Source organism: Dunckerocampus dactyliophorus, chromosome 5, assembly GCF_027744805.1.
Source record: "Dunckerocampus dactyliophorus isolate RoL2022-P2 chromosome 5, RoL_Ddac_1.1, whole genome shotgun sequence".
Classification (NCBI taxonomy): domain Eukaryota; kingdom Metazoa; phylum Chordata; class Actinopteri; order Syngnathiformes; family Syngnathidae; genus Dunckerocampus; species Dunckerocampus dactyliophorus.
This window is the reverse complement of record NC_072823.1, coordinates 8,207,541-8,232,224: the sequence shown is the minus strand read 5'-3', so window position 1 is coordinate 8,232,224 and position 24,684 is coordinate 8,207,541. Positions and strand designations below refer to the sequence as shown.

At 40.6% G+C, this 24,684-nt stretch overlaps 1 protein-coding gene across 1 annotated transcript in view; it reads right to left on the bottom strand.

Moving 5' to 3' along the window:
* The window catches only part of b4galnt4a (beta-1,4-N-acetyl-galactosaminyl transferase 4a), a 165,184-nt gene extending 140,865 nt beyond the window's left edge, over positions 1-24,319 (bottom strand). The window contains exon 1 of the mRNA XM_054775668.1: positions 23,258-24,319. Coding sequence (XP_054631643.1) covers positions 23,258-23,399 — 142 coding nt within the window. The 5' untranslated portion in view covers positions 23,400-24,319. The remainder of the gene's footprint in view (positions 1-23,257) is intronic.
* Positions 24,320-24,684: the final 365 nt, after the last annotated feature.

The window sequence follows — 24,684 nt, the reverse complement described above, 5'->3', positions numbered from 1 at the left end:
GTTTGATTTTATTTGAACGTGCATGCAAGTTACAATGGAATAGACCACGTAATCACATTCACAGTTCCGCATGTGCAAAAGGAAAAATGGGAAGAAGCAAAGCTTATTTAAATCTACCCCCATCCGTTCCACATATTGTGCAGTACATTTATTCACTTCCTGTATTCCATAGGTGATTTTTTTAATATATAGAATAATGATAAGGTAATGCAACAGCACAGTAGCACTCACACTTTTTCAGCCAGTGAGGTACTTTTAAAATGACCATGTCCCAAATATCTACCTCCTACTATAAACATAGAGAATATTAGTATACTTATAAATAAGAGTATTTATGTGCGTTGTACATGTATATCAGGGATGCACACACTTTTTCAGCATGCAAGTTACAAGTGAAAATGATCTACCTCTTGCTATAAAACAGGAAAACATAACATACTGTACTGTATGGATACAATTTAACCAGGAAACTATGATACTACTTTACTAAACACTAATAATCATTATTTCACAGTCATAGTTTCAAAATTTAAAAAGGTCATCAAAATAGTTGACATTCAAAAATTAAAAATTCAACTCAATATTGCAATAAATATACTAACACATCATTCCTAAATAGTTGTGTACATAACCTGAGTAGTTTGTCAGTCAATATAGCTACACAGCGTTCATCATACATACAGTTCATGTATTGCGTCCAGTTGGCATTTGCTACAGATATACAAGAAATGAAAATTATGCAAAAGGCAATGCAGCCAAATTCAAGGCAACATATTAAAAAGGTTTCTGCAATGGGCAAATTTTCCAATTAGTCATGAAGTATTCGTGTCATAAACAAAATTGTGACAATTGACTTTTTTTTCCCCCGATATAACTAGCCGCAACAAGTGAATGGATAACTTCTGTTCTTCTAAATATAGGCATTTTTACCGCTGAGTTAGTTTAATCCGAATCGGAATAATAAAGATGAAAGTTGCAGTATTCGTGTGTTGCTGCAAACATCTGTTCACCACTGGCTTTGCCGTGGAGGCACAAGAGCGAATCAGGAGGGGGAGCTAAATGTCAGCTGACAGATGTCACATGACGTCTACCAAGTCACGTTTATGATGTATGTAGGTGATGTGATCAACCCCTGATATAGCATATATGTCCGTACATAAAATGTACTGTACCACGTGACGGCTTTTATTTTGCCGTGGCTGTGCACCGCGATCATGTGGTGTAAACCCTGGTAGGTATTGTTTCACCGGCATTGTTCAATGTTTTTCAACAAAATAAGATTGGAACATTGAAGATGTATGCTATCAGTTATAAAAAACAATAATAATAATAATACCAAAATCAGTATTGGCAGGTCAGGCTGATTAAAGATCGTGATTGGCCATAACATTGTAATTGGTGCACTCCTACTAACTATGAAAATATACAAATTATAAAAAAGGAATCATACTTTGCGAAAATTCACTTATCACAGTCGGGTCTGGAACCAATCAACCGCGATAAAGGAGGAATTCCTGTAAACGCCACAAATATATTTTTTAATTCTGTTAACAGGTCAGCCTTGACAGAGGTCTGCTAAGTGACATTCTAGATATACAGCAGATAGAGTATTGCTAAACATGCTGTTTCTAATAGAGCTGCAGCTAATGTCAATTAATCTCAGGCTTTCAATTAATTGAGTAATCGGTTAGGCACAAGACGGACCAAAGCAATATGAACCAAACAGAAAATGTTCGTGGTTTAGTTCGCAACATACAGTATCGGAAAAAAGGCAAAAATGCCGATCGCTGCTTTCCAAATCCGAAGCTGTTGTGTGTGAACATCTTGTAACAGGCCTGCTTTTATCGATGACAAAGAAAACTCAAAATATTCACACTTGAGTGCCTGAAATCAGAGAATGTTTACACTTGTAAAATCAAAAAAAGATGAATCAAATACCAACATTTTTAATGACGGCCTTTGACTTTTGCCTAGTACTGTTAAGAACTCTCTGATGAACTGCAATGGACTGAACACACACCAAACTGACGTCAAACACCGAGCAGCAACCCGGGCCAACTGTGGTGTGACTTCATGTCTCCGGTTTCTGAGCCAGAAAGCTCTACTTCAACGCACCACAGCAGATGGTTGACTCGTATGTCCAAGAGGAAATCAGTCAGTACCAGCACACTGAGGTACTGTGTGTACTATCTTGCAAGAACAAACACCAAAACACACAAATTATTACATAAAGCAAATGTTTATGTTTTAAAATAAGTATTACCGACTGACATAAAGATAGCTCAGTGTAGGGCTGCAGCTGTTGAATATTTTAGTAGCCCAGTATTCTACAGAATTTTTTTTTAGATTAAACGAGTAATCAAAAAAAACATATTTTTACTTGGTTAAAAAGCAATTATAAATACACAAGAAAAAATAAAACATTTCACTAAATAATGAACGGTCAATTGGTTTAATTTTTTAGATAATCAACTGTTTTATTTGTTAAATTCACATTGTGCATAGAAATAAACTGTATTTTCTCGGGTCTGACGGACTACATGATGGTGCTTTTGTAGATGAGTTCATCCATCCCAGACTGTAATTTACTGGAAAAGGAGAGAAATAATAATTACTTTACTAAGACATCACTAAGATTAAATTACATATTGTATTATGTTGATGATGGCTGTGCACTTATAAATCCTAAACCGAGACAGGCTGACTAGAAATAAGAGTTTTTGCTGTGTTCAAAGTAAAATGAAGTCACCTTCTGTCGTGGAACGCATTACTCTCAACTAAGTGAGTGAGACACGCACATCCTTGTTCCATTACACAGTATTATCTGCTAGAAATGAGCAGCTAGTGATTAGTGAGGTAAAGTGTTTTGATTTCCCACTGTATTAACTCACGCCACTGTGTTTTTGCAGATGAAATAAAGCCTGTATGAAATCACGTTACCATCGTAATAAACTGCCACACATTTGACAGCAGTCGTAATCAAGAGAAAGCTAGCCCTCCGCACGGCTAACATTATGTTAGCAAGATACTGTACATTAACCTTAATCTCACTGATCTGCGCTACCTTGATTTTACCTTGTCTCGGATCTTCTGCTCCATTCGGGAGGAGTTGATGCGACATTTTAGATGTGCTGTATGTAAGTGACGCGTTTACAACGGGCACACGTCACCGTGTTCAACTTGCTGTTTAGCCACATTTTCTGTTTTTTATATACAGTATTTTGTTTTCCTTGTCGCATTTTCTTGCCTCTTCAATCTTCCCACGCCTTCAAACATCCGCTTCCTTCTTCGTCCTCTGCATAGGTGACGTAAGCGATTCCTCAAGGCAGAAAAAAAATCCTCGATTTTATATATATTTGTTTTTGTTTTGTTTTTTTAAATCAAGGTACTGAAATTATTCAAGGAATTGTTGCACCCCTACCTCAGCACATACAGTATATATATTTATTATCCCATACATTTATTTATTTATGGAAGCCCGCCACAAATAAAGAGGATATAACAAATAAACATACTAGAACACACCTGCTCTGCCAAAGAATAAGAAGATGGAGCAGGAGGGATTATTAGCAAGTAATCAGACCCCTCTAGATACTCTTTTTTTTTTGGCGAGTCTGACAGGAAAGCAGCTGCTGCTGTGGACTCGTCCACTGTCTAGAAGCACTCACTAGCGGCTCCATTCATATTTGTTTTGCTTTTTAGTCACCTTTTGCAAATGCGTCATAGCCAACTATGTACTGTAAATTCAGCAATGATGTTATTTCACCAAAACAGACATTTTCCTGGGACGTTGGCTAGACTGAGTACCACAAACAAAAAATTGACAAAAAAAGAGTCAAAGCAAGTTATTCATGAGAAAAGTGTAAAAGCGAACCCTGCAAAGCATACCCTAACTTAACTGGTCTCATCTACCACAATTCTTCAGTGTGTGTGTGTGTCCCTCACTTCAAGTGCTTTCTCCATCTTTGGAACGGGCCAGCACAGCCTCAAGCAGAGGTGACCTTTTCCATTAACCATCGCCAGAGAAAGCTCATTCAAAGCAGTGGGGAGTGCAAAGATTCACACTTTTCGATGATTGATTGAAATTCGCCAAGCTCTGGATCGCTTACAGTAAAGCAACACGGGAGCTGAGGCAGCCCGGCACTGCAACCAGACTCCATGAAAGAAAATCCCTCTGTAGAGGTGAGGTGTAAAGAGCAGAACTGAGCTTGAGCACAAAGAAGCTGACAAATCCCATCATGACCAGGATCGTGCTCATCCACGGTCAATACTCTTCCCTCAATTCTGACTCTCTGACATGTCTACCTTCTCTCACTGTAGGGTTGTTTCTCAGCACCTACACTTTCTTTCTGCTTTGAGATTATCACTCGTCTATGGCTTTTTTGAGTCTCTACTTTGTGATCCTTGATTATTCAGGAGTGCGCTGTTCAACAAGGTGATCGATCACACATTATAAAAGCTCCATCTGGTATGATACAGAACAGCTGACACTTGCTCAACCTACTTTGCATCCCACCAGAGGAACTTGGGGGTATAAATTGGAGTTACAGGTATCCATCTTCTGTGTTCTGTTCAGAGTCGCCAATTAACCTAACATGCATGTTTTTGGAATGTGGGAGGAAACCGGAATAGCCGGAGAAAACCCTCGCATGCACGGGGAGAACATGGAAACTCTCCAATGGGGATTCAAACCCAGATCTTTCAGTGGCCAACATGCTAACCACTCGGCCACGGTGCTGCCTACCTTGGCCATTAATGTGGTAAAAGTTTCGAATTCTGTAAGTTGTCTTCGCATCATGCCAGTACCTCACAAACCACTGGTCTAAATCTGGTTACTGTTTACACCGAGTAAAGACATAAGAAAATACAGCTTATATGACAGAATCCTTCAGTATGGCCTTATTCAAATGAGAGTATGGCTGTGCATGTAAACTTAGTCATTGACTCTGCAAGGCAGTCTAAAAGTTAATTACAAGTCACAGCGCCATACTCTCCTGATACATCATGATCAATGCTATGCGAGAAGGGCGCCCTTCTCCCAGGGTGCAGGGAGCGTGCCGGCATGAACACAGTGCCAACATATAGCCGTTTCCTCTGCCGCTCACCCAAACAAAGAGGCGATAGTGCAGAAAGCAGCGCCATCGCAGAGGACACAAGATGAAGATGAACAACTTCAATGCGCACAAACTCGTATCTTGATGGTGGCTTGTTAGACAAGCTTAAGCAAAAATCATTAAGATGGAAGTTCTGTCCTGTTCTGTTAACTTAAAAAACTCTTTTCTTTCTGGAAAACAAACACTAGGCTCGTACCGATTGTAAGTCAGGATTCATTTTGTGCGTTATTACTGTATCATTTGCTATTAGGTATCATTGGCTTGTGCCATCAATTGTACCCAGCAATATTCCCTGACTTTGTGGAATATTTCCAGTCTTATTTCAAAGTTGTTCTGTCTATTTTTATTGTGCAGGGTGGCAGCGGTCAAGAATGAATTCGCCTGTATTACGCACACGTATATACTTGTGGGTAAGGGAGCATGCCGTGGGGTTTGACTATTGGATTATTTCAAACTTTCCATTTATTTCTATTCTGAACTTTGGTGGTTATCGTTAAGAGCTGTCGAGGAGCTATCGTATCACAGTCATTCTATGACTTGGCTACGTTGTGCGCATGCATGACCAATCATGCTGTGCCCTGGCCCTCCTCTTCCAATCGTGCCAACACACGCGGGCCCAAGCACAGCACAAATGGCCTAGTGTGAGTACACCCTAACAAATTAAGATTACTTTAGTCCATATAGTGACATCTTATGTGCAGTATATTGATACACAACAAATACATTCCTCTTAATTCCTGGGTTGTCTCCACTTGGGCCAGCCAGTTCTCACCTAAGTCAGGATGCAGTGTGTGCTGGTAAATGAGAATCCTTCATCCTCAGAGTGGAATCACCCGGAGAGAGATTTACTGTGTGGGTCAGATAAGCTGTGGTGTAGATTCATGGTTGAGTCAATGTCAGCCCCCACTACCACCAGCACTGCGCTTAAATCCAATCTAACACCGGACAGACTCCCAAACAGGGACTCTTATGACACTGACCTTTTAACAAAATGAGACCCCAAAGATGCTGCCGCCTCTGATTAAATGACTCTTTCATATATAATGCATTTTCGATTATTACCAGGTCACATTAGTGTCGTCCCCACAATGAGATGGGCTGATATCAGATTTGGTAGTGCTTCTATCAACATTTAGGGCTAAAACTAACTATTAGTTTCTTCGTCGATTAATCAGGAGCGTGTTGTTTGGATTAATCAAGCAATCGGTCAGGCCCTGGACGAACCAAATCAATATGAACAAAACACAAACAGTTAAACAGGTCTGCTTTCATGGATGACTAAGGAAATTTTAAAAATTACACATATCAGAGGCTGAAATCAGAGGATATTTGCATTTTTAAATTACCGTAAAAAAAAAAAAAAGATTAATCGAATACCAAAAATAGATGTTGATTAATTGGACAGTCAATAACTCAGCCATTCAGTGATTAATTCTTGCAAATCTAGTCACATTAGTCGAGGTATGACAAGTTATACTAAACATTATTTGAAAGCTTGTGCAATTTTTAAAATATATAAAACAAGATGGTAATGGTAATGGTTTAATTTTATTCAAACATGCATGCAAGTTACAATGGAACACACATAATTCACTTCACAGTTCCACATATCCAAAAGGAGTAGGAAGAAGAAAAGCTGATTTAATCCTCCCCATCCGTTCCACATCTTGTATGACTAAGTACATTTATTCCCTTCCTGTATTCCAAATGTGATTTTTTAACACATAGAATAATAAGGTAATGTAACAATATGATGATGCAATTGTTAAGATTTTTTTTTCACAATAAATATAACAATCAGTATAATAATAAATAAATAATACCTAAAGACAGGCATAACAAAACAAGTTCAAGACTCTTCTTCCTTGTACTTTGCAAATATGGCAAAAGGTATTCATTCTATTTATTTTAAAATATATATTATAGGTATGTAGGAATGCATTCTATTTTAAAATACATTTGGCACATTCTCCATCAGGTCTGTCACGATAACAAATTTTGCTGGACGATAACTGACCGACAACTTATTGCCGATAAACGAGATTATTGTCAACCACTTTTTCATTAATGTAGTAACACATGGCATAATAATTAGTGGTCGAACGATTATCGGCCGGGCCGATATTCAGAATTTGGACCTATAGCGGCGTTTATTTAAAGCCGACGGGCCGACATCAAGAAATCAATTTAAAACTGGGTTATTTGGGCTCAGATGTAGCCGCGCCTCTGTCTCTCTCCTGCCACTTCTGTGTTCAGCATTGCTCCGACCATGGCGCCATTTAGTTGGTTAAGCGAGCCACAGCCAATCTGAAGCGGAAGCTGTCCTCGCACACACGGTGGAGAAGGGAAGTTTTCTCATGTGGAGAAACATCCTGAGAGCTGAACGCAGGAAACTCTCGACATGGTAATAAACATCCCAGTGCTCTACAACTCACAACTACTACTAACGTTACAGCGAGCAGCAGAATAACGTAAGAGTGGAGTAAACATTAGCGGCAGCTCTGCTAGCTCGTAGTACCTCCTGAGATGTCTGTGGATTACTTGAAAGAAGGCTGCTGCTGATAATGTCGACAGTCAAACAGTCCGTGATAGTAAAAGCATGTGTGCGGTTGAGAGAAAGCGCGTAAAAAACTCAATTCACCTGTTGTATTAGAGGGAAGCACCTCACGGTGGAGGCTGGTTAGGTTACTATAACATTAGTTGTCAGTCTGGCAACTAATGTAACACTCAGCAGACTATGTATTAGCAATGGGGAGAATGTATGGAATGTGGAGAATAGTGTGTGTGTGTGTGTGTGTGTGTGTGTGTGTGTGTGTGTGTGTGTGTGTGTGTGTGAAAGTCACATGAAAAACTCTACAGCTCACAACTACTACAATAACTAGGGATGTCCGATAATGTCAGCCACCGATAATCATCAGCCCGACATTGGCATGAAAATGTGATATTGGTGAACATCGGTATCGGTTTCGTAACTACAATGACAGCTGATATAGAGGTTTTAGCGCCAATGTCGCAACATTGCAACACTGTTGAATAAGCCGACAAGCCCGTGAGGGGAAAAAGTAACCCGTTATTTAGCAAGCAAAGTAGCAACAGCGCTCACAATGAATTTACCAGCTCTGTCGAAATTGTGGGGGAAGTTACCATTCCACATACCATTCTTACTCACGGTGTCTTTAAAGAAAGAGCTAAAAAACGCATCACACAGCAACGTAATAGGTAGATAACAACAGACTAGACACTAATGAATAATGCTGAATAATCAACAACTATATGAGCCCTAAACATGTAACGTAGCAGCCATTTACAACAACAGTACAGCAAAGCACACTGGGAAACAGGAAGTACTGTTGTTAAAACCATGTACGTAGACGTCGCTGTCACTGCACAACACGTACCCGGAACGCAATCGATCCCACGCATGCGCAAGGACTAGGTCACTTCCTCCTTAGGTAATTTTTACGACAGCGTTTCATAAATAACTTTAATCTTTCCAAAAATAAATAAAAAGGCACAAGAAACACACATGTATTCTTATTGAAAATATGTAACATTAATTATCTGCTCAAGAGATGGGTGGAGTAGCCAACAAAACAACTGTACTCATTTAAAAATATTGTTACTTTACGACAATTTTACTCAAGAAAAGATAGGTGATGTTACGCATATCGGTAACGGTTGATATCGGAATCGGAAATTGACAGTTGGACAATATCAGCATATCGGTCATATCGAACATCCCTAACAATAACGTCACGTTAAGAGCGAAGTAAGCACAAGCGGCAGCTTTGCCAGCTCGTTGTGCATCCCGATATGCCTGTGAATCACTTGAAACAATGCTGTTGGTATCACTGTGGAAACAGTCCGTGATTCTTAGAAGCCTGTGTGTGTGATTGTGAGAAAGAGTAAGAAATTCAATTCAGTCTTGCTTTGTTGCAGGGACGTACGCTAAGACAAAGGCTGACTAGCTTTTAGCATAACGTGATCTCACCTACTCTAAGCGCTCCGCAGACTCAATGGAAGAATGCCTTATGTAGAGAATAGTGTGGGTGAATTGTGTGAAAGACACATGGAAAAACTCGACAACTCGTGACCGCTAACGTTGCTGTGAGCTTTCTGGTCCTATGATCTGAAAATTAAAGTTAAGATGAGATGCTACGGGCTATTTCGTGTTTAACAGTTGGTTTAATCCCTTGCAACAAGGCTGCTGATCATATTGATATGGAAATAGTGATTGTAGTAAGAAGTGTGTGTGAGAGAGCAAGAGAGGGAGTAAAATTCCGGAGTGAATTATCTGAACAAAACGCTGGAACATTTTAAATCCTGTCCTCATTAAAGCCCTGAAGGAGTTTGATTGCACTCATAGCAACTATTTTACTTTTTATTTACACCTTTTGTCACATTAATCATAAACTCCTTCAATGCCAAACGTCTTTTCAAAAAGTAACGTTGACTGCCAACGGCGTCTACTGACATCTTTTGCTTTTTTCCCGCCGTAGCTACAGATCAAAGTCTTATTCATCGTGTGAATTTCTGACTTGTAGGCAATGTATTTCTGTCCCAGTAGGGGGCAGCAGTTTTCTTTTCCTCCAACCGGCAGCGACAGATTGTCTATGAAGAAGACGGATTGTGAGTTGAGAGAGGAAAATGGCGAAACACATGCAGAAATCGAGCGGGGACAAGAAATACAGGCAGCTAACACTATCGTGTAGGTGATGCCGACACAAATGCAGTTGACAATGGCAGCCGAAGCCACAAGCTAGTGGTTAGCGTTGCTGAGCCATGTGGCGCGACACCGGAGCCTGACACCGGAAGCAGTTCAGAGTCGGGTGACTCAGAACCCGACCCTGATTCTTCTGACGAGTGGCTGCCGTCTGGATCAGTCAGCAGCAGGGATTCATCCCCACATCCAGCAGACCCCACCGTCACTCTGCTTGAATTTTCTTCTCTGCAGAAAAACCTCATTTTCTCTGTTTTTTGGTCAAAATCTGGTGTTTTTGCTGAAACTACCCTATGTTCTACCGCCAATATCCAAAGACCCAAAAAGGCTAGAAACAAACTTTTTTGTCTGATGAAAGAAGAGAGTCTAAAGTTTCTTTACATAGTTTCAATGTTTACGTAGTCCTAAAACTCAATATTCTGTGGGCAAAAATGCCCAAAAACTCTGGCAGTATGGAGCTCTCTGCTCTGAACATGGCTGGCCGTCAATGGGTTATCAGTGTAGCAACATGGTTTTGAATGACAGGGTCCCTGCTATTGCATGGTAACATATAAAATTTCATAATGAAATAAACTTTAGGCTTCTTGTGGAAACATTTCAGTCACATTTCATTTACAGCTGACTTTACTGTGAATTGTTGGGGTCCGCATTCACCAGTCTACTTTCTCAATGTCTTTTCAGCATGGAAAACAGACTGGTTCCTTCCAGAACATGTCCATGTTTTAAAAGTGCCTGAAGCACTTTGTTGATACCGACTGCAGCCAACGTAATACTTTGGTGTCTCCCAAATCAACCACGTCAGAAGCCCCCCTAAAATATAAAACATGACTTCCCCGGAAATTGCTTTTCACTGAGCAAGTTATCGGTTTTGTTCTGTGCTTCTCTCTCCAATTTACCACTGCTCTGTTTCATCACATGGAAACAAGGTTCCCTCTTTTTTTACAAGACTCCCTTTCAGGGACCCACCAGTGTTTCTGAAAGGACGACAACGCTTCCTTACAAATAGTTTTGTTTTATTCTTGTCCACACTGCACATGAGAGAGTATTCTCTCAACAGGTCTTGATTGTGTTTTGTCTGCAACCTAATTGAACTCACTGCAAACGCTGGTTGAAACTGCAGGTCGCTGGAATGTATCGATGACCATTATTTGTAGTAAATACATAAAATTGACAGTGCTGTGGAAAAGTGTTTGGCCCCTTCCTTATATTTTGCATGTTTGTCACACTTAAATGTTAAAAAACATAACCTACATGGCCCTTTGTGAAAAAGGTGGTTCATGCTGGGAGACCCTCCAATGTGGCTGAATTACAACAATTCTGCAAAGTTGTAAGAGACTCGTTGCAAGTTAGTTATCGCAAACGCTTGATTGCAGTTGCTGCTGCTAAGAGCGGCCCAACCAATTGCTAGGATTAGGGGGCAATCACTTTTTCCACACAGGGCCATGTAGCTTTGGATTTTTTTTTTTTCCCTTAATGATGAAAAGTTTCATTTCAAAACTGCATTTTGTGTTCAGTTGTTTTGTCATTGACAAATATTTAAATTTGTTTGATGATCTGAAAACATTTAAGTGTATCAAACATGCAAAAAAATAATAAATCAGGAACGGGGCGAACACTTTTTCACACCACTGCGAGTGAAATTGGATAGTTTCCCACGGCACACCTGATGATCCCTCACGGCCAACTCATATGCTGCGGCACATTGGTTGGGAATCAATTTTCTCATGGGCATCTGTGACATTGTTGGTGTAAATGTAACTCATAAAACTAACTCATATGTACTGTGTAGCACATATGCGTCTCTATAATCAATCTGACCACTACAAATCTAAGAAAAGAACAAAAGCCAGCCCAAACAACAAATGTCACAGGTAGACATTTGTTGTTTGGGCTGGCTTGACAGAAAATATTTGTTCTTCTAGCCTCTGGTGTTAACAGCTACATTGGCTGTCATGGCAATGAACTAGAACTCTAATTTCACTGAACCAGATACCAGTGTCAAGTACTTGAAGTGCTCATTTACCATTTCAGAAACATAAAGCTTCTGGGAAAGGTATAGCTGACCAACCGTAAGAGCCACAAGAGCTAAAATTAGGGAGGATGACATCAGAGGGCATTGTTACCATGACAGCAAGACAGCCAGAGGGTACTGCCGTTGCGATGCAACAGGCCAAATCCAACTTAAACTGCAACAATATTTTGTGCCGGTGTGCACGTTTGGATGCTTGTTTATGAATGAGGTGTGCAAATCAGTTTTCCGCTGACAGGTTGTTGTATTTTTGTCTAAGGGATATTCAGCACTTTCCATGAAGTTCTATGAAATAATTTTGCCACAACAGCCAATCTGACTTCTTCATTGCTACAAATGTGGGACAATGTGAAGCATACAGTATGTGTGTGCATTGTGCTTTTCCACAATACTGTATACATAAGCACCATAATTGTACAGAGAAAGTTGTTTGTACTTCAACATGCGTATTCGTAGTTGATCAATGGACGTCTGTATGCCGTGTTCACGCCCACCCTCCCTCCGCCTTCTCCTCCTCCTCCTCCTTCTCCTTCTAAGGCGACCTGTTGATGCTTGAAAACAGGGGGGCTGTTGTGCAGCTGGGTGGCCGCATAAATGTGCCACTCATCTAATATGCGCTGCCGTGTGCCCTGCCAACACATTCCTCATTTAAATTCAGATTAAATAGGAGCAGAGTACAGCAAGTACACATTTGGAAAACCTTGTTGATATACTTTTTAAGTTTTGCCCTATCCAAGCAGTCCAATCCAACCCGGCAAGCTTAGCTGTTCCGAAAATGGGCGAAAACATTCACATGCACCTTTTGAATGAATTTAGTGCTCTTGAACTTGACTTGTGTGGGAAGCGACCTACTGTGTAAACAACACACATGCATCATGTTTGTGATGAGTGGAGCACCTCTGAAACAAACATCTACAGGCACATAATGGTACTTTACCTCAAAAAGATAATAAAATATCCTGTTTTATTTACTGGAAGTTTTCTTTCAGTAAAACAGTCTTTCCCGACCTTTACTGAGCCAAGGCTCATATTTTACATGACAAAAATATCAAAAATTTTGTAGGAATGGCAACAGGTTAATTATGTACCGTATGCCATCTAATGGAAGAGCATTTATTTGTTGTACCCGGTACTATAAGTCACTATCATGGGGTCAATAGGGGATAGGAGACTGCATACATTATATCCATCAGATAAGATAGGAGCAGCATCAAATTTAAAGCACAAAATGAATACAGACCCACCAGTATGAGCCTGGAGGTTTTATTTCAGAGAGAAGACTAGAAATGTGCAATTTCAGGAGAAATTGCATGTGAATGCTGGCGATGCTGACACCGGACTGAAATGCTGCCATCACTGTGGAATCCCGCGCCCAAACCCTGATGACAGACTCAAATGCTGAAGCGAGCATGCTAACTGTTAGCATGCAAACACTCTTTATATGTGTCTGAAAGTTTATATCTATAAAAATAGCAAAAAAAAAAAAAGCTTACATGCTAATGTTAGCCTGCTAGCAACATAATAGCGCTTAGTCTTTATAAAGGTTTATGCCTATGAAAGTGGCTTAAATGTTAACATGCTAATGTTAGCATACTAACAATGAGACACAAAAGACTAGTTAAAGACGGTAAAAGATGTTTGGTCAAAATGTATTTATTTTTTCTCCAAAAACAGGCCACATTTTTTTCCTTTGAAAACACATTCATTCACCATAACTTGGTAAAACTGTTAGAAAGGCCAACATTTTTACATGTTTATCTTTATGATTCACTGATGATGTTTTTTTTCCCTTTTATTTTGGAGATTTTCGCACTTCGGCGGCCCTTGAACATACCTATGTGTTTTATATTTCAAATGGTTCAATAGGCGTGTGAGGCATATCTAGGGCTTAAACCTGGATTGTGTCACGAGTGAACAACGGCAAATGAAGAAAGGAGGGCAGGGCTCTGGAGCTGAATCCAATATCAAATTTAAAAACAGTCACGGAGGAGAACATACGTCAAGCTAGCAGGAGGCTGTGGAGGGGAGGAGGTGCGTTGACGTGTCAAAACTTTTTTTTATGGCCACAACAATTACAGTCGTCCATTGCCACTTTGCGGTTCTATCACATTTTTTCAAAATTAAATTAACAAATGACCCCTGTTTTGTGGTTCTATGCGGCCTACTATTAGTCAAACAATATGCATATTTAACACAATTTCACGTATTCTTGGCCTAAATTAAGCATTTTCAAGCATAAAAATGGCTTAAAGAACAAAAATACTAAAGCATTCAGAAGGCATGATATGTAGTGTAACATCTGTAGTGTAATATCTGTGACTTGTGTGCGCATTTAAAAAGAAAACTGCACTTTTTGGGGGAATTGGCCTATCATCCACAATCCTCATGTGAGACATGAACACACGTCTTTCTCTTTTCTGTGCGTAAGACATAAAAACAGCTAAAAAGAGGCAGCTCATTAATGCACATAATGGGACACACCTGTTTCACCTCCAAAAAAGTTTTTTTATGGTTTCATGTACAAGCTGTGACCATGTAGTAATAGTCCCATTCATGATGACATGTAATACTAACAGTAATCCTATTTTGGTCATTTTAAGCATTACCAAAACATCCTTCGTGGGCGCACTGATTTCGCATAGCAACGTAGAAACAAACGCTACACCTAGCGTTAAGTTTTCCACACTCAAAAACAAAAACACAGCAACCTTTAGTAGTGGCCTGAGCGAGTATGTGGTGAAGCTCGTCGCTAGCCGATGTGGCGTGGCGAGGTGTCAGTAGGTCAGAAAAGTAGTTCTTCAGCATTAGCGCTTATAATAATAATAATAATATGGCTGTCGCTTGGTTGATAATATTCCATATTATGAAAGGAACACAAACTTGTTAAAAGCATTCACACATTTAAAGAGGCTAGTGAGGATGGAAATATTTTTCCTGCGAGTTAAATCTTAGGAACACACAAAATTTGTTTTGGAGTAAAAATGCTTGCAATGAAAACTTGAGAGAGCATAAAAGAGCATAAAAGCCTCCCTCCACTGTATCATGCTGTTGACCGAACTAACCCACACATCTGCACATAGAGGTGAAATGTCAAACACTTGACGAGCTGTGGATGAAAACAACTGACTCAAACACTTTTCTGAAGTCTTGTTTTTCCCAACATCAGCCACGTTCAAGGTAGGGTATTTTATTCGGCCAGATTCGGTTGGTAAAGTTGGTAGTACAATGCTCCTGTCTTGGATTGATAATCATCCAAAAAGTAGGCCATAAAGTGTAGTGGTTCACACAGCTGACTTTAACGCAGAGCGCATGGGATCTATTCCCATTCAGTGGGTATAAATGTGAACGGGAGTGTGGTTGTATGTACCGTACACTTTGTGCCCTGTGATTGCACCTAAAGTCAGCTGGGACAGGCTCCAGCTTACCTGTGACCCTGAACAGGATAAGTATATACAGACATCCCTTGTTTATCGTTTTTAATTGGTTCCAGACCCAAATGCGATTTCCGCGAAGTAGGATTCAATATATATAAATCAAATATTATCATTGAAGGCTCCAGCATACCCCCTCGACCCTAATGAGGAGAAGCGGTATAGAAAATGAGTGGATATTATCATAGGTACCCAGTTTATGACTTGATAGATACGATTTTTAACATTATTAGAGCCCTGTAAGACATGAAATAACTCTAAAGTCACCTTTACATTCCTATTATTCTTTGCTTACAACACATTGCTCAGCACGTGTACCACATGTAACACGCAGGCTATGGAATCACTGCAGGAACACAAGAGACGGCCGCCGCTTTAAACAGAGCAACTAACTACTGTAGTTAGCCTCAAATGTATTTATTCTAAACTGAAGAAAGGGTTTCAAATAGAGTGGGAAAGAAGGAAAACGTAAGAAGCCAAAAACTTACCACTTCCACACGGAATGGGAGGAGAACTTTTTTTCACTCTGTCACGTCAGACATGCCATGGCTGACTGCATTCAGAGGGAAGGTAATCTAATCTAATATCATGTCTCATCAATGTAACATTACTGACGCAGAGTGGCCAGAATGCTACATATGACTTGTATATTTGTCTATTAATAATAGGCCATAGTTAACTACGAAACTACGAGGGAGCGATGTATGAACCACGATGCGGCAAGGGACGACTGTATGGGAATCCCTCGCTTATCGCGGATTATTGGTTTCAAACATGACAGTGATAAGTGAATTTTTGCGAAGTAGGATACCTTAATTATAAATGGAATATTTTCTTAGTTAGAGCAGAGAAAACCTTTTTACCACCTTCTAAATATGTTTAATATTATTAGAGCCCTCTAGACATACAATAAAAGCCCTATAGTTACATTTAGACTGATATTACCCAATATAGTAGACATAATAATAGAGAATAAGACATATTACACATAAGACAAATGCTCATGTGTGCTGATATAAATGTGTTCCCTGGGGGGGGGTAGACTGGCGGGTAGACGGGAAGTGACGCCGGGGGCTCAGAGTTGAGTTTTAGCTTGGCGTGGGTTGCAGCCAACAGTAGCGCATGTTCTTTATTATATTAGAGATTTTTATTCGCCATTATCGTGCCTGTTGTGAGATAATTCAAACCTGCAATAAAAGCCTGTTGTCAAATCTGGTGTGTGCGTTCGTGTGTGTGTGTGTGTGTGTGTGTGTGTGTGTGTGTGTGTGTGTGTCTCACCGAAAATTAGAGTAATGTCACCGACACCTAGTGACGAGTGTAGAATGCTACGTATAATTCACCGCCGCTTTCAATGAGTTTTCTGAATGCCTCATATTTGTACTCTAGCCATTTTTATGCTTGAAAAATATGCATTTTGAAGCAAATTGTACATATTTTTCATTGCGGTGTTCAATGACAAAACAGCATGTTTTATTAATTACTATATTTTTGAAAAACTGTGATAGAGTGAGGCCGCAAAATTCTGACAACTACGTGCCGAGGGATGATGTAGCGTGCAGTATAAAATTTGCTCAGTGAAAAAACAGGATACCAATAACTAAGCCAGGTCTTTTGAATGTTCTTACGCAAATAAAAACATATTTGCAGGAACAGCATGCATCCAATTTGATCGCTCGTGTTCCTAGTTACATCATAATAATTCCTCATTGAAAGGAATTTGCAACTGTCACCATTTGGGACCGATTGGAAAATGCTATTCATCCACTGATAGAAAAGGAATTTTCTAATACGGAAACAAACACTTTTAATGCTATTTAATGTACAGATTCATGAATTAAGAGATGCGATGCTTGCATTAATATCCAGCAGATGCGAATGTAAAAAAAAAAAATTTAAAAAACTGCAACAGCTAGTCTGTCCAGAGAAATCTTAGACATTAGAGTCCCTCCATATAGAGAGCTGCGACATGACAAGTCGAAAAAATACGGTCACGTGACTCGTGGGGCCATCTTGGGGGCCAAATTCACGTTTGCGTTCGCCTTTTCTTTACAGTATTCTTGGCCGTATTCTTGTTTATTCCCCAAAAATGCCGGGTTGTTGTGCATTTGGATGCACAAATAGACATGACAAGGGTTTACAGATTCCCTTCAGATGTCAACAGACGGACAATTTGGGAAAATAAAATCAACCGTTTGGGCTGGAAGCCAAACTCGTCTTCTGATGTCACTTTGCCCGTCTTCAAAGTAGCCTAAACGTAAAATATACTATAAAAAAAGGGGAAAAAAGGCAGTCATGGATGCTTAGAGTTAAGAATGATCCTTGTGTAAATGACCTAAACTGCATTCATTTTGAAATCTGTTGGCATTGAATGTATCGTGAAATTCTGCTTTTCATTCCATTTACACTTGAAATCAAGTGTTGAAGTTAATGCAACTGTTCCATATTCAACAGAATTCATATTTTTTTAATGTAGACTGAATTTGCTAATTTAATAAGCAGTTGGCAAAGCATTCATGCATGATGTCCATAACAGTTCAACACTGTTTTCATTCATGCAGTCAAGTCAGTCAAATTATACCATACGACACATTGGAAAATATAGATGTATGAATAATTATAAAACAGACATTTTGCATGCGTCCCTTTGTGCAGAGACATTGCAATTTACATGCATTGTCGTCCTGTGCGCGCAAGCCGCGCGCTTGAATTGACCCCAACATGGCGGCGTAATCTCAGTTGTCGTAACTCTCTATATGAAGGGACTCTATTAGACATGCATGCTGGTGGCAGACACCAGACTAAACCACCGTGGCTCAAACGATCGGGGGGGAGGATTCTTGACTAAAGAATACGAACGGGAAGCTGCCATTTCACATTCAAATAAGATAAGTTCATTATTTCACCTTGCAATGACAACAACCACTGAATACTTGGGCATGGAAAGATTGCACAGCAGTCTGATATGAATATTTACATGCTTCTTAGAGTCCCATTTTCAGTAAATGGCTACATCTCACTTAGAAACCCCTTGGTGCAAGAGGGGACATGTTATTCATGAGAGGTTAAGTGAGTTGACCTGCTCAGATGCCTGCTTAATAGAAGACGGTCAATTAGACACACAAACCTGCAAAGCACTGAACGCTTTCTCCCTCGCCAGACAGCCGCAGCCAGACAGACGATTAGCTGACCTCTTAAATGTGAGGAAGACATTTATATTTGAAATCACGCCATGCCTCTCGACATGTGTCGGAACCACAGAAAAAGAACAATAACACTGTACTGTATAGTGAAGAGGGACACAGTAGGACACATACAGTACAATATTGTCACTCTCTGCAGGCGTGAGAGATAGTAATTTGCCATACATTCGGTTGCATCATTACACAAGCAGGAAATATGATTCATAAATGCACAACTCTTTCCAGTGATGGTGTTTAGATTTGCCTTACATAAAGCGCTCACTGTGAATGAGTATAGGCTAATTTAAAACCTCAGGGTGCATGATGTCACACCTCCTTCCCTGGCTTGAATATAGCCTTTTAAAAATGTCTTTCCTGAAAGTGCCCTACTCAGTCCTTGCAACAGCACAGTTAACAACAACCACATTTGAGTGCGTGCATTTTATTACACTGCACGACGACAGAATACAATATATTACAAATGCACAGTAAAAAGTGGCCTTTTTCAGTTTGGTCCAAGCAAAAGGGGTGCTGTATTTAAATACTGTAGCAATGCACAGCGATTACTATGAATGTAACTGGTGACAAAACCCTGTGGGCCAGATCAGAAGCAACACAGGGGAAGGATCCTTTGTGTGTGTGTGACAGCGTGTGTTTGCGTGAGTATGGGCGTGCATGCATATACTGAAGGACACCTTAATCATTGCGTATCGCTTTACACCAACAGCTGCAACCGATATGTTTCCATGTTATATGTGTAATAGGAGTGGGCGCATTATATATTTATTTACTAAGACAGACTCTGTACCGAGGCTGCACAAAAACATTGCCATCTCGATTCACAATAACATGCCATCTACTTCATAAATGATGATATTTTTTGTATCATTTTATTGAATGACCCGCATCACAAATAGGGGTGTCCCGATTCGATAGTGATATCAGGCCAAAAAGAGTATCGGATTATATCAGCCTACATCTAAAATGCCGGTATCGGCACTCCGATGCAAGCAGTCGATTCCAGACTCGCATTTATCCAGCAGCGGCCGGACAGATATCACCAAGGCTGCAACATTGTTATCGGATCGAAAGTGAAAAAGTTGTACCGGGACGTAATTTTTTTTTTTTTATTCACAAATGAATGAAAGTAGACTGAAAATCATATGTGCGCATTTCATTTGTCAGTGATAAATATACAACAACAGGTCCTTAGACTGCATAAAGTGTAAGTGAGAAAGAACATTAATTCATACGGAGCAGAAAGTGCACACTGTGGAGTGAAAGAGAATCCACCCCACAATCGCCATGTGTTTCTTTGCCTCTGATGAACACGAGAACAAAATGAGACGTCATTTAAACATACATTAAAACATTACCAACAGCACCAAAGAGCTGTAGAAAGTTGTATTATACGACTAACAGCTTCGGTAAGGACAGCTTCACAGCTAATGGCATGTAGCTAACCAGGTAGCCACTAGTGATGTGCGGATCCATGGAGACCTTCGATAGCAGATCTTCAGGCTCTAAAATACAGACACTCTTATACTTCAATCATTTGAGGTAATAGTAGAAAGTAACTCAATTATTGAGACTAGGCATGTCGATAAATAGATTAATCAAACCATAAAAAAAAACAGGTCTATAAATATGACGCCCTCGATAAATTGACATGTGCATGTGTGCGTTTGTTTCATCTGCTCGTCTCTCTGTGCCACACAGGCTGGATGGCAAGGGGGTTCACTCTGCATCCGTCTGTGCACATTGGTTCTTTTGTGGAATGAACACAGAGAGCGGGCCTTCAACTCACTCAGCCTCTTTGTGGAGGCGGGGCTACAGTTTAGCAGTGAGCTTCGTGAGGTAGCATACGCCATACGACATTAAGAAGGCGCAGAAGCGATGGTTTTTGAGGCGAATCCCACAGCCGACAGCCACAACGTGGGAACGTTTCGGTTTTAAAGAGAATGAACACGGTGAGCGCATGAACACTGATGACCGACACGGTCTCAACCGGGGAAAAAAAAATAAATACCGATGTAGGTTCCTCGGGCGGCGGAGCCTTCGTCCCGACAGTAACGCCGACTGAGGCGTTTTGTTGGCACACATGAACAAAACAGTGCAAAATGTTGCGCTCTCACAACCAGTGTCGCTAAAACATCCGTACAGGCAGCTGTACACTATACTTGAGTACCATCTAGTGGTTCAAATGTGTAGTACACCTCTCATGACAATTCATGAAAAAATGATCTTAAAAAAAAAAAAAAAAAGGTTTTTAATAAAATCGATTATCGACCAGCAATATCTGTTATCGTGACAGGCCTGATTGGGACCTTGTCTGAATGATATGCCGTTATCTAAAATAAATGAATAAATTATTTTGATGTCTTATATTCTTTATTTTATGAGCTATGCTATGATTTCAAATACAGTACTTTTTCAAAATGTAACCGACATGTTAGGTGTGTTTGCACTAAGTAAGCACTAAGACTGGTAACGCCGATAGGAGCCTGAATTTTACACAGTACCGGATCGGAAAGCGAATCAGTGGTATCGCACATCACTATTAACCACGTCTTCTAAACTCAAAGCAATTGAACGACCACAATCGCTCCCCGGTGTTGTGGAAAAAGAAGTGCACAAAGAATGAAGATACAAATATAGTTCACAGAAAAGACGTTTGCTTCATTTTCCTTTGCAGTTTGTATTACTTCAATTTGTGACGCTATAGGTACATTAAAAGTAGGAATGTCAGGAACGCCGCATTTTGAAGATCGGATAATATCGGCTTCCTCCACGAGATCGGGCCGATCCGGTTACCGTGTAACGCTCGTAACTCTGGGCCACACTCCAACAAGGTAGGTGCGGTAACGCGCCTCAAAGCTGGTTGCCACTCGACTCCCGCCACCCGCAAAAGGAAGAAAACACGATACCACCATGCAGACATGTCCGTGGTGGAGTTCACGTTGGATGTCGGATATTCGGCTCCGCGGCTACAGCGGTAGTTCCCCCTCACTGTGTGTCACGGCGCAGGCCGCTCAATTGTGGCGGAATGTCATCACAAACACTACTAAACATGTCAAAAGGGCGTGAATGGAAGCTAGCGGGGTTAGTGTGTTTGTGTGTGTGTGTGTGTGCGACTCAGGCTGGAGGAGTACATTTTCACCATGTTGTGTTTTACCGCTTTAATGTGAGGACCATTTTACAATGCCCACTGACGACGTGCAGGTTCGGAGTGAAAAAAAGACGAGAGAAACGTTTATCTTGCACCCAGCTCATGTCGACCGTCAATTGCCATTCTCAACACACACACACACACACACAACACAGTGTAGCCTTCAAAATAAGAGCGGTCTTTGTCACATTTGTCTAATTGTGTCAACAAAATAAGGCTATAAAAATACAGGCCTTACATTAATAACGCAATTGGAATTACATCTGTGACATCTTCCTTCATCACAAGCATTACAGCTTGTTGACGATTTCGTAGCAATATGTGTCGAGGCTGACATCCCATTCGAAAACGTAGCCAAGCTACATCCATTTCGTAATTACTGGACAAAATGGGCCAATGATGTATTGCATCAATAAATGCAGGGATTTTTGCATTTAGTTAATGGACATTTTATTCACTTACCCAAACAGCACGCACTCTATGCCGGTAAAATAAGTGGAAACGGTAAAAAAAAAAAAAAAAGATGTCAAATGTCAAATGATTTTTAGTCCCTAAAAGTATTTTGCACTCACATTTTTTCCAATTTTATCTTTTATTGGACGGACTTTTATTGAATCTTTTATTGGGATTAGGGACCTGAATCCAAACAATATTGTTGGTCATGCTGTGTAATAAAAAAGTTAATTCAGCAATACTTTGGTTGCGTTATTTTTGAATGCTTTGAAGAGCTATTTTCAGAACCATATTCAATTCCACAAATTCATGTTTGTAACAAAAGCTTATTATTAAAAAAATAAACAAAATAAAAAGGATCGGGGCATCCCTAATAAAAGAGATACAGGAGGATGTAGCGCTGGGTTTTAATTTGTGCATTATTACGAAAAAAAAACATCACGTTTGGTTTGGTTTAGTTTAGTTTATTTGAACATGCAGGTTCCAATGGAGTACATATCATGAATCACTCTTTCACAGTTCCACATGTCCAAAAGGAGCAGGTAGAATTAAAGCTTATTTAATCCTACCGCCCATCCATTTCAACTTCAGGACAACTTCATCAAGTAGGCTGAAGTGCCTCTGACTCTCTGCTGCGACTCAAGATTACCAGAACATTGCTGGTAAACATATTCACAACAGGTGCGTGATCCATGACTCCATTTGCGCACAGTATGCCGTTCTGTGACTCTTCCAGTCTCTCTTTTGCACCCTGTTAATGACACTCTATTCTAAGCTCAGTGGCCACTTCCCTCTGAGAACGTCCTGTTTGAAGCTCAGCACTGGTCACCCATTGTTAGGTGTCGTCTTGGTTTCATGATGTCAAAATGTGAACAGCATGATGAAGAGGACTGTTTGAATACGAATTCTAATCGAACCAGGAAATGCATGGATGGATTCGTGGATCGCACACCTGTTGTTGATTTTGCCGCTCAGCCCCTCCGCCAAGTTGTGCATAAAGTACAGACACATTGCACCGTTTCACATTCACAAGTTTAGAGAAGGTCAAATTACGTTAAAAAGGTTATGGTGCATTAATTCCATCCTCAAATTTCACCCGAATGTCCCTAACTTTTTGGGAGTGATCATAAAAAAACATGTAAATAAACACACGAGCTCCTACCTTTTCCGTAGTTAAAGTGGAGTTTGATGGTCTTTCCCTGGTGTATGTGCAGGTAGGTAAACCAGACGGCCGAGGTGAGCAGCACTAAAAGCAGCAGCAGCTTAAACTGCTTCCGGATCTTCTTCACGGGGAAGCGCAGCATCCTGACTCCAACATCCTCCGTTGGCGGCCCGAGTGAGAGTCAGAACGTATCCGGAGTGAGTGCAGGGGTTGAGGCGTCCGGGTGGGTTTGTCCTCGGGGTCTACGCTTGGTGGACCACTTCTGCTTGCATCGTGGAAACAATAGCGTGGACTGGTTCACCTGCAGGTGACACCACTTTGGGGTGACATGTGGCTGTGGCTCTCATGTTGCAAACGAGCTGGTCAAAAGCCGCTAAATTCACTTAAGAGGGCACAAAATAGCAGTCTGGCGATAATCTACACAAATCCCCCCCGTCGGGATCATCCGCGTTGGACACTTCGACGTCCCACGCTAGGAGTAGAGGTAAGCAGATGAGCCAGATGAGGAGACGTCAACATGTCACAGCTCCATCTTGAGTGGGCAGCTTGTGAAAAGTGAGGCTGGAGTGTGGGAGCGCCTTTTTATTCAAGTCCCGGGAGAGGAGGGGCACTCGGCTGTCATCACGCCCGGTTCCGAGCTAAGCACTCCACACATGCACCACGACAACAAGGCATGTGCCATCGCGTTTCAAGCCAATGCAATAATCGTATTCCTCCATTTAGAATCCACGGTGGACGTGGAGTCCGATATTCCACAGCAGGTGCATTTCACCCATTTCTGCAAAAGTAGGCTACTTGTTCCTCAAGATGACAATATGATTAACAGTTGAGCGTAAAAAAAGAGGATTCATAGCCGTGGTAGAATCCTAGCGCCTCTTCATGATTAAATGTCATAAAGCAGATGCCGTCGTCAAGCCGCTGCAGCCAGGAAACGCTCTCGGTGGGGGGGCGGAAGCTGCAGTGATAACCTCTACAAACTACACGTAACGCGGTTTTGTTTAGTTACAACAAAAGACGTACACGTAGCCGCTCCAAGCTCAGGACGCCCATCAATTGAGCAGCTGAAAGGTGCAGAGCAACCTACCCTGGGAGGGTGAAGAGTGACGCGTCCAACAGCCAATTAAAACGCGGGAAATATCATCATCGGGGGCGTGGTTACAATGTCAGCGATCACCGTTGAAGCGTGCTTCATTATCCAATAGCTGAATGAAACTTATATTATCGATGCATGTAGAAGAAGTCAATAAACTGCAGAAAATATTTCAAAATATATGTATATATTTAAATATAAAGTCTGGTGAGGTATCAATGTTTCCTGTCCATTTAAAGATAAATGACAATTACAAACCACCGTATATACGGTGGTTTGTAATTGTCATTGGATCATTTTTTAAATCGAAACATTTTTCTAATAAATCGTGCATCTT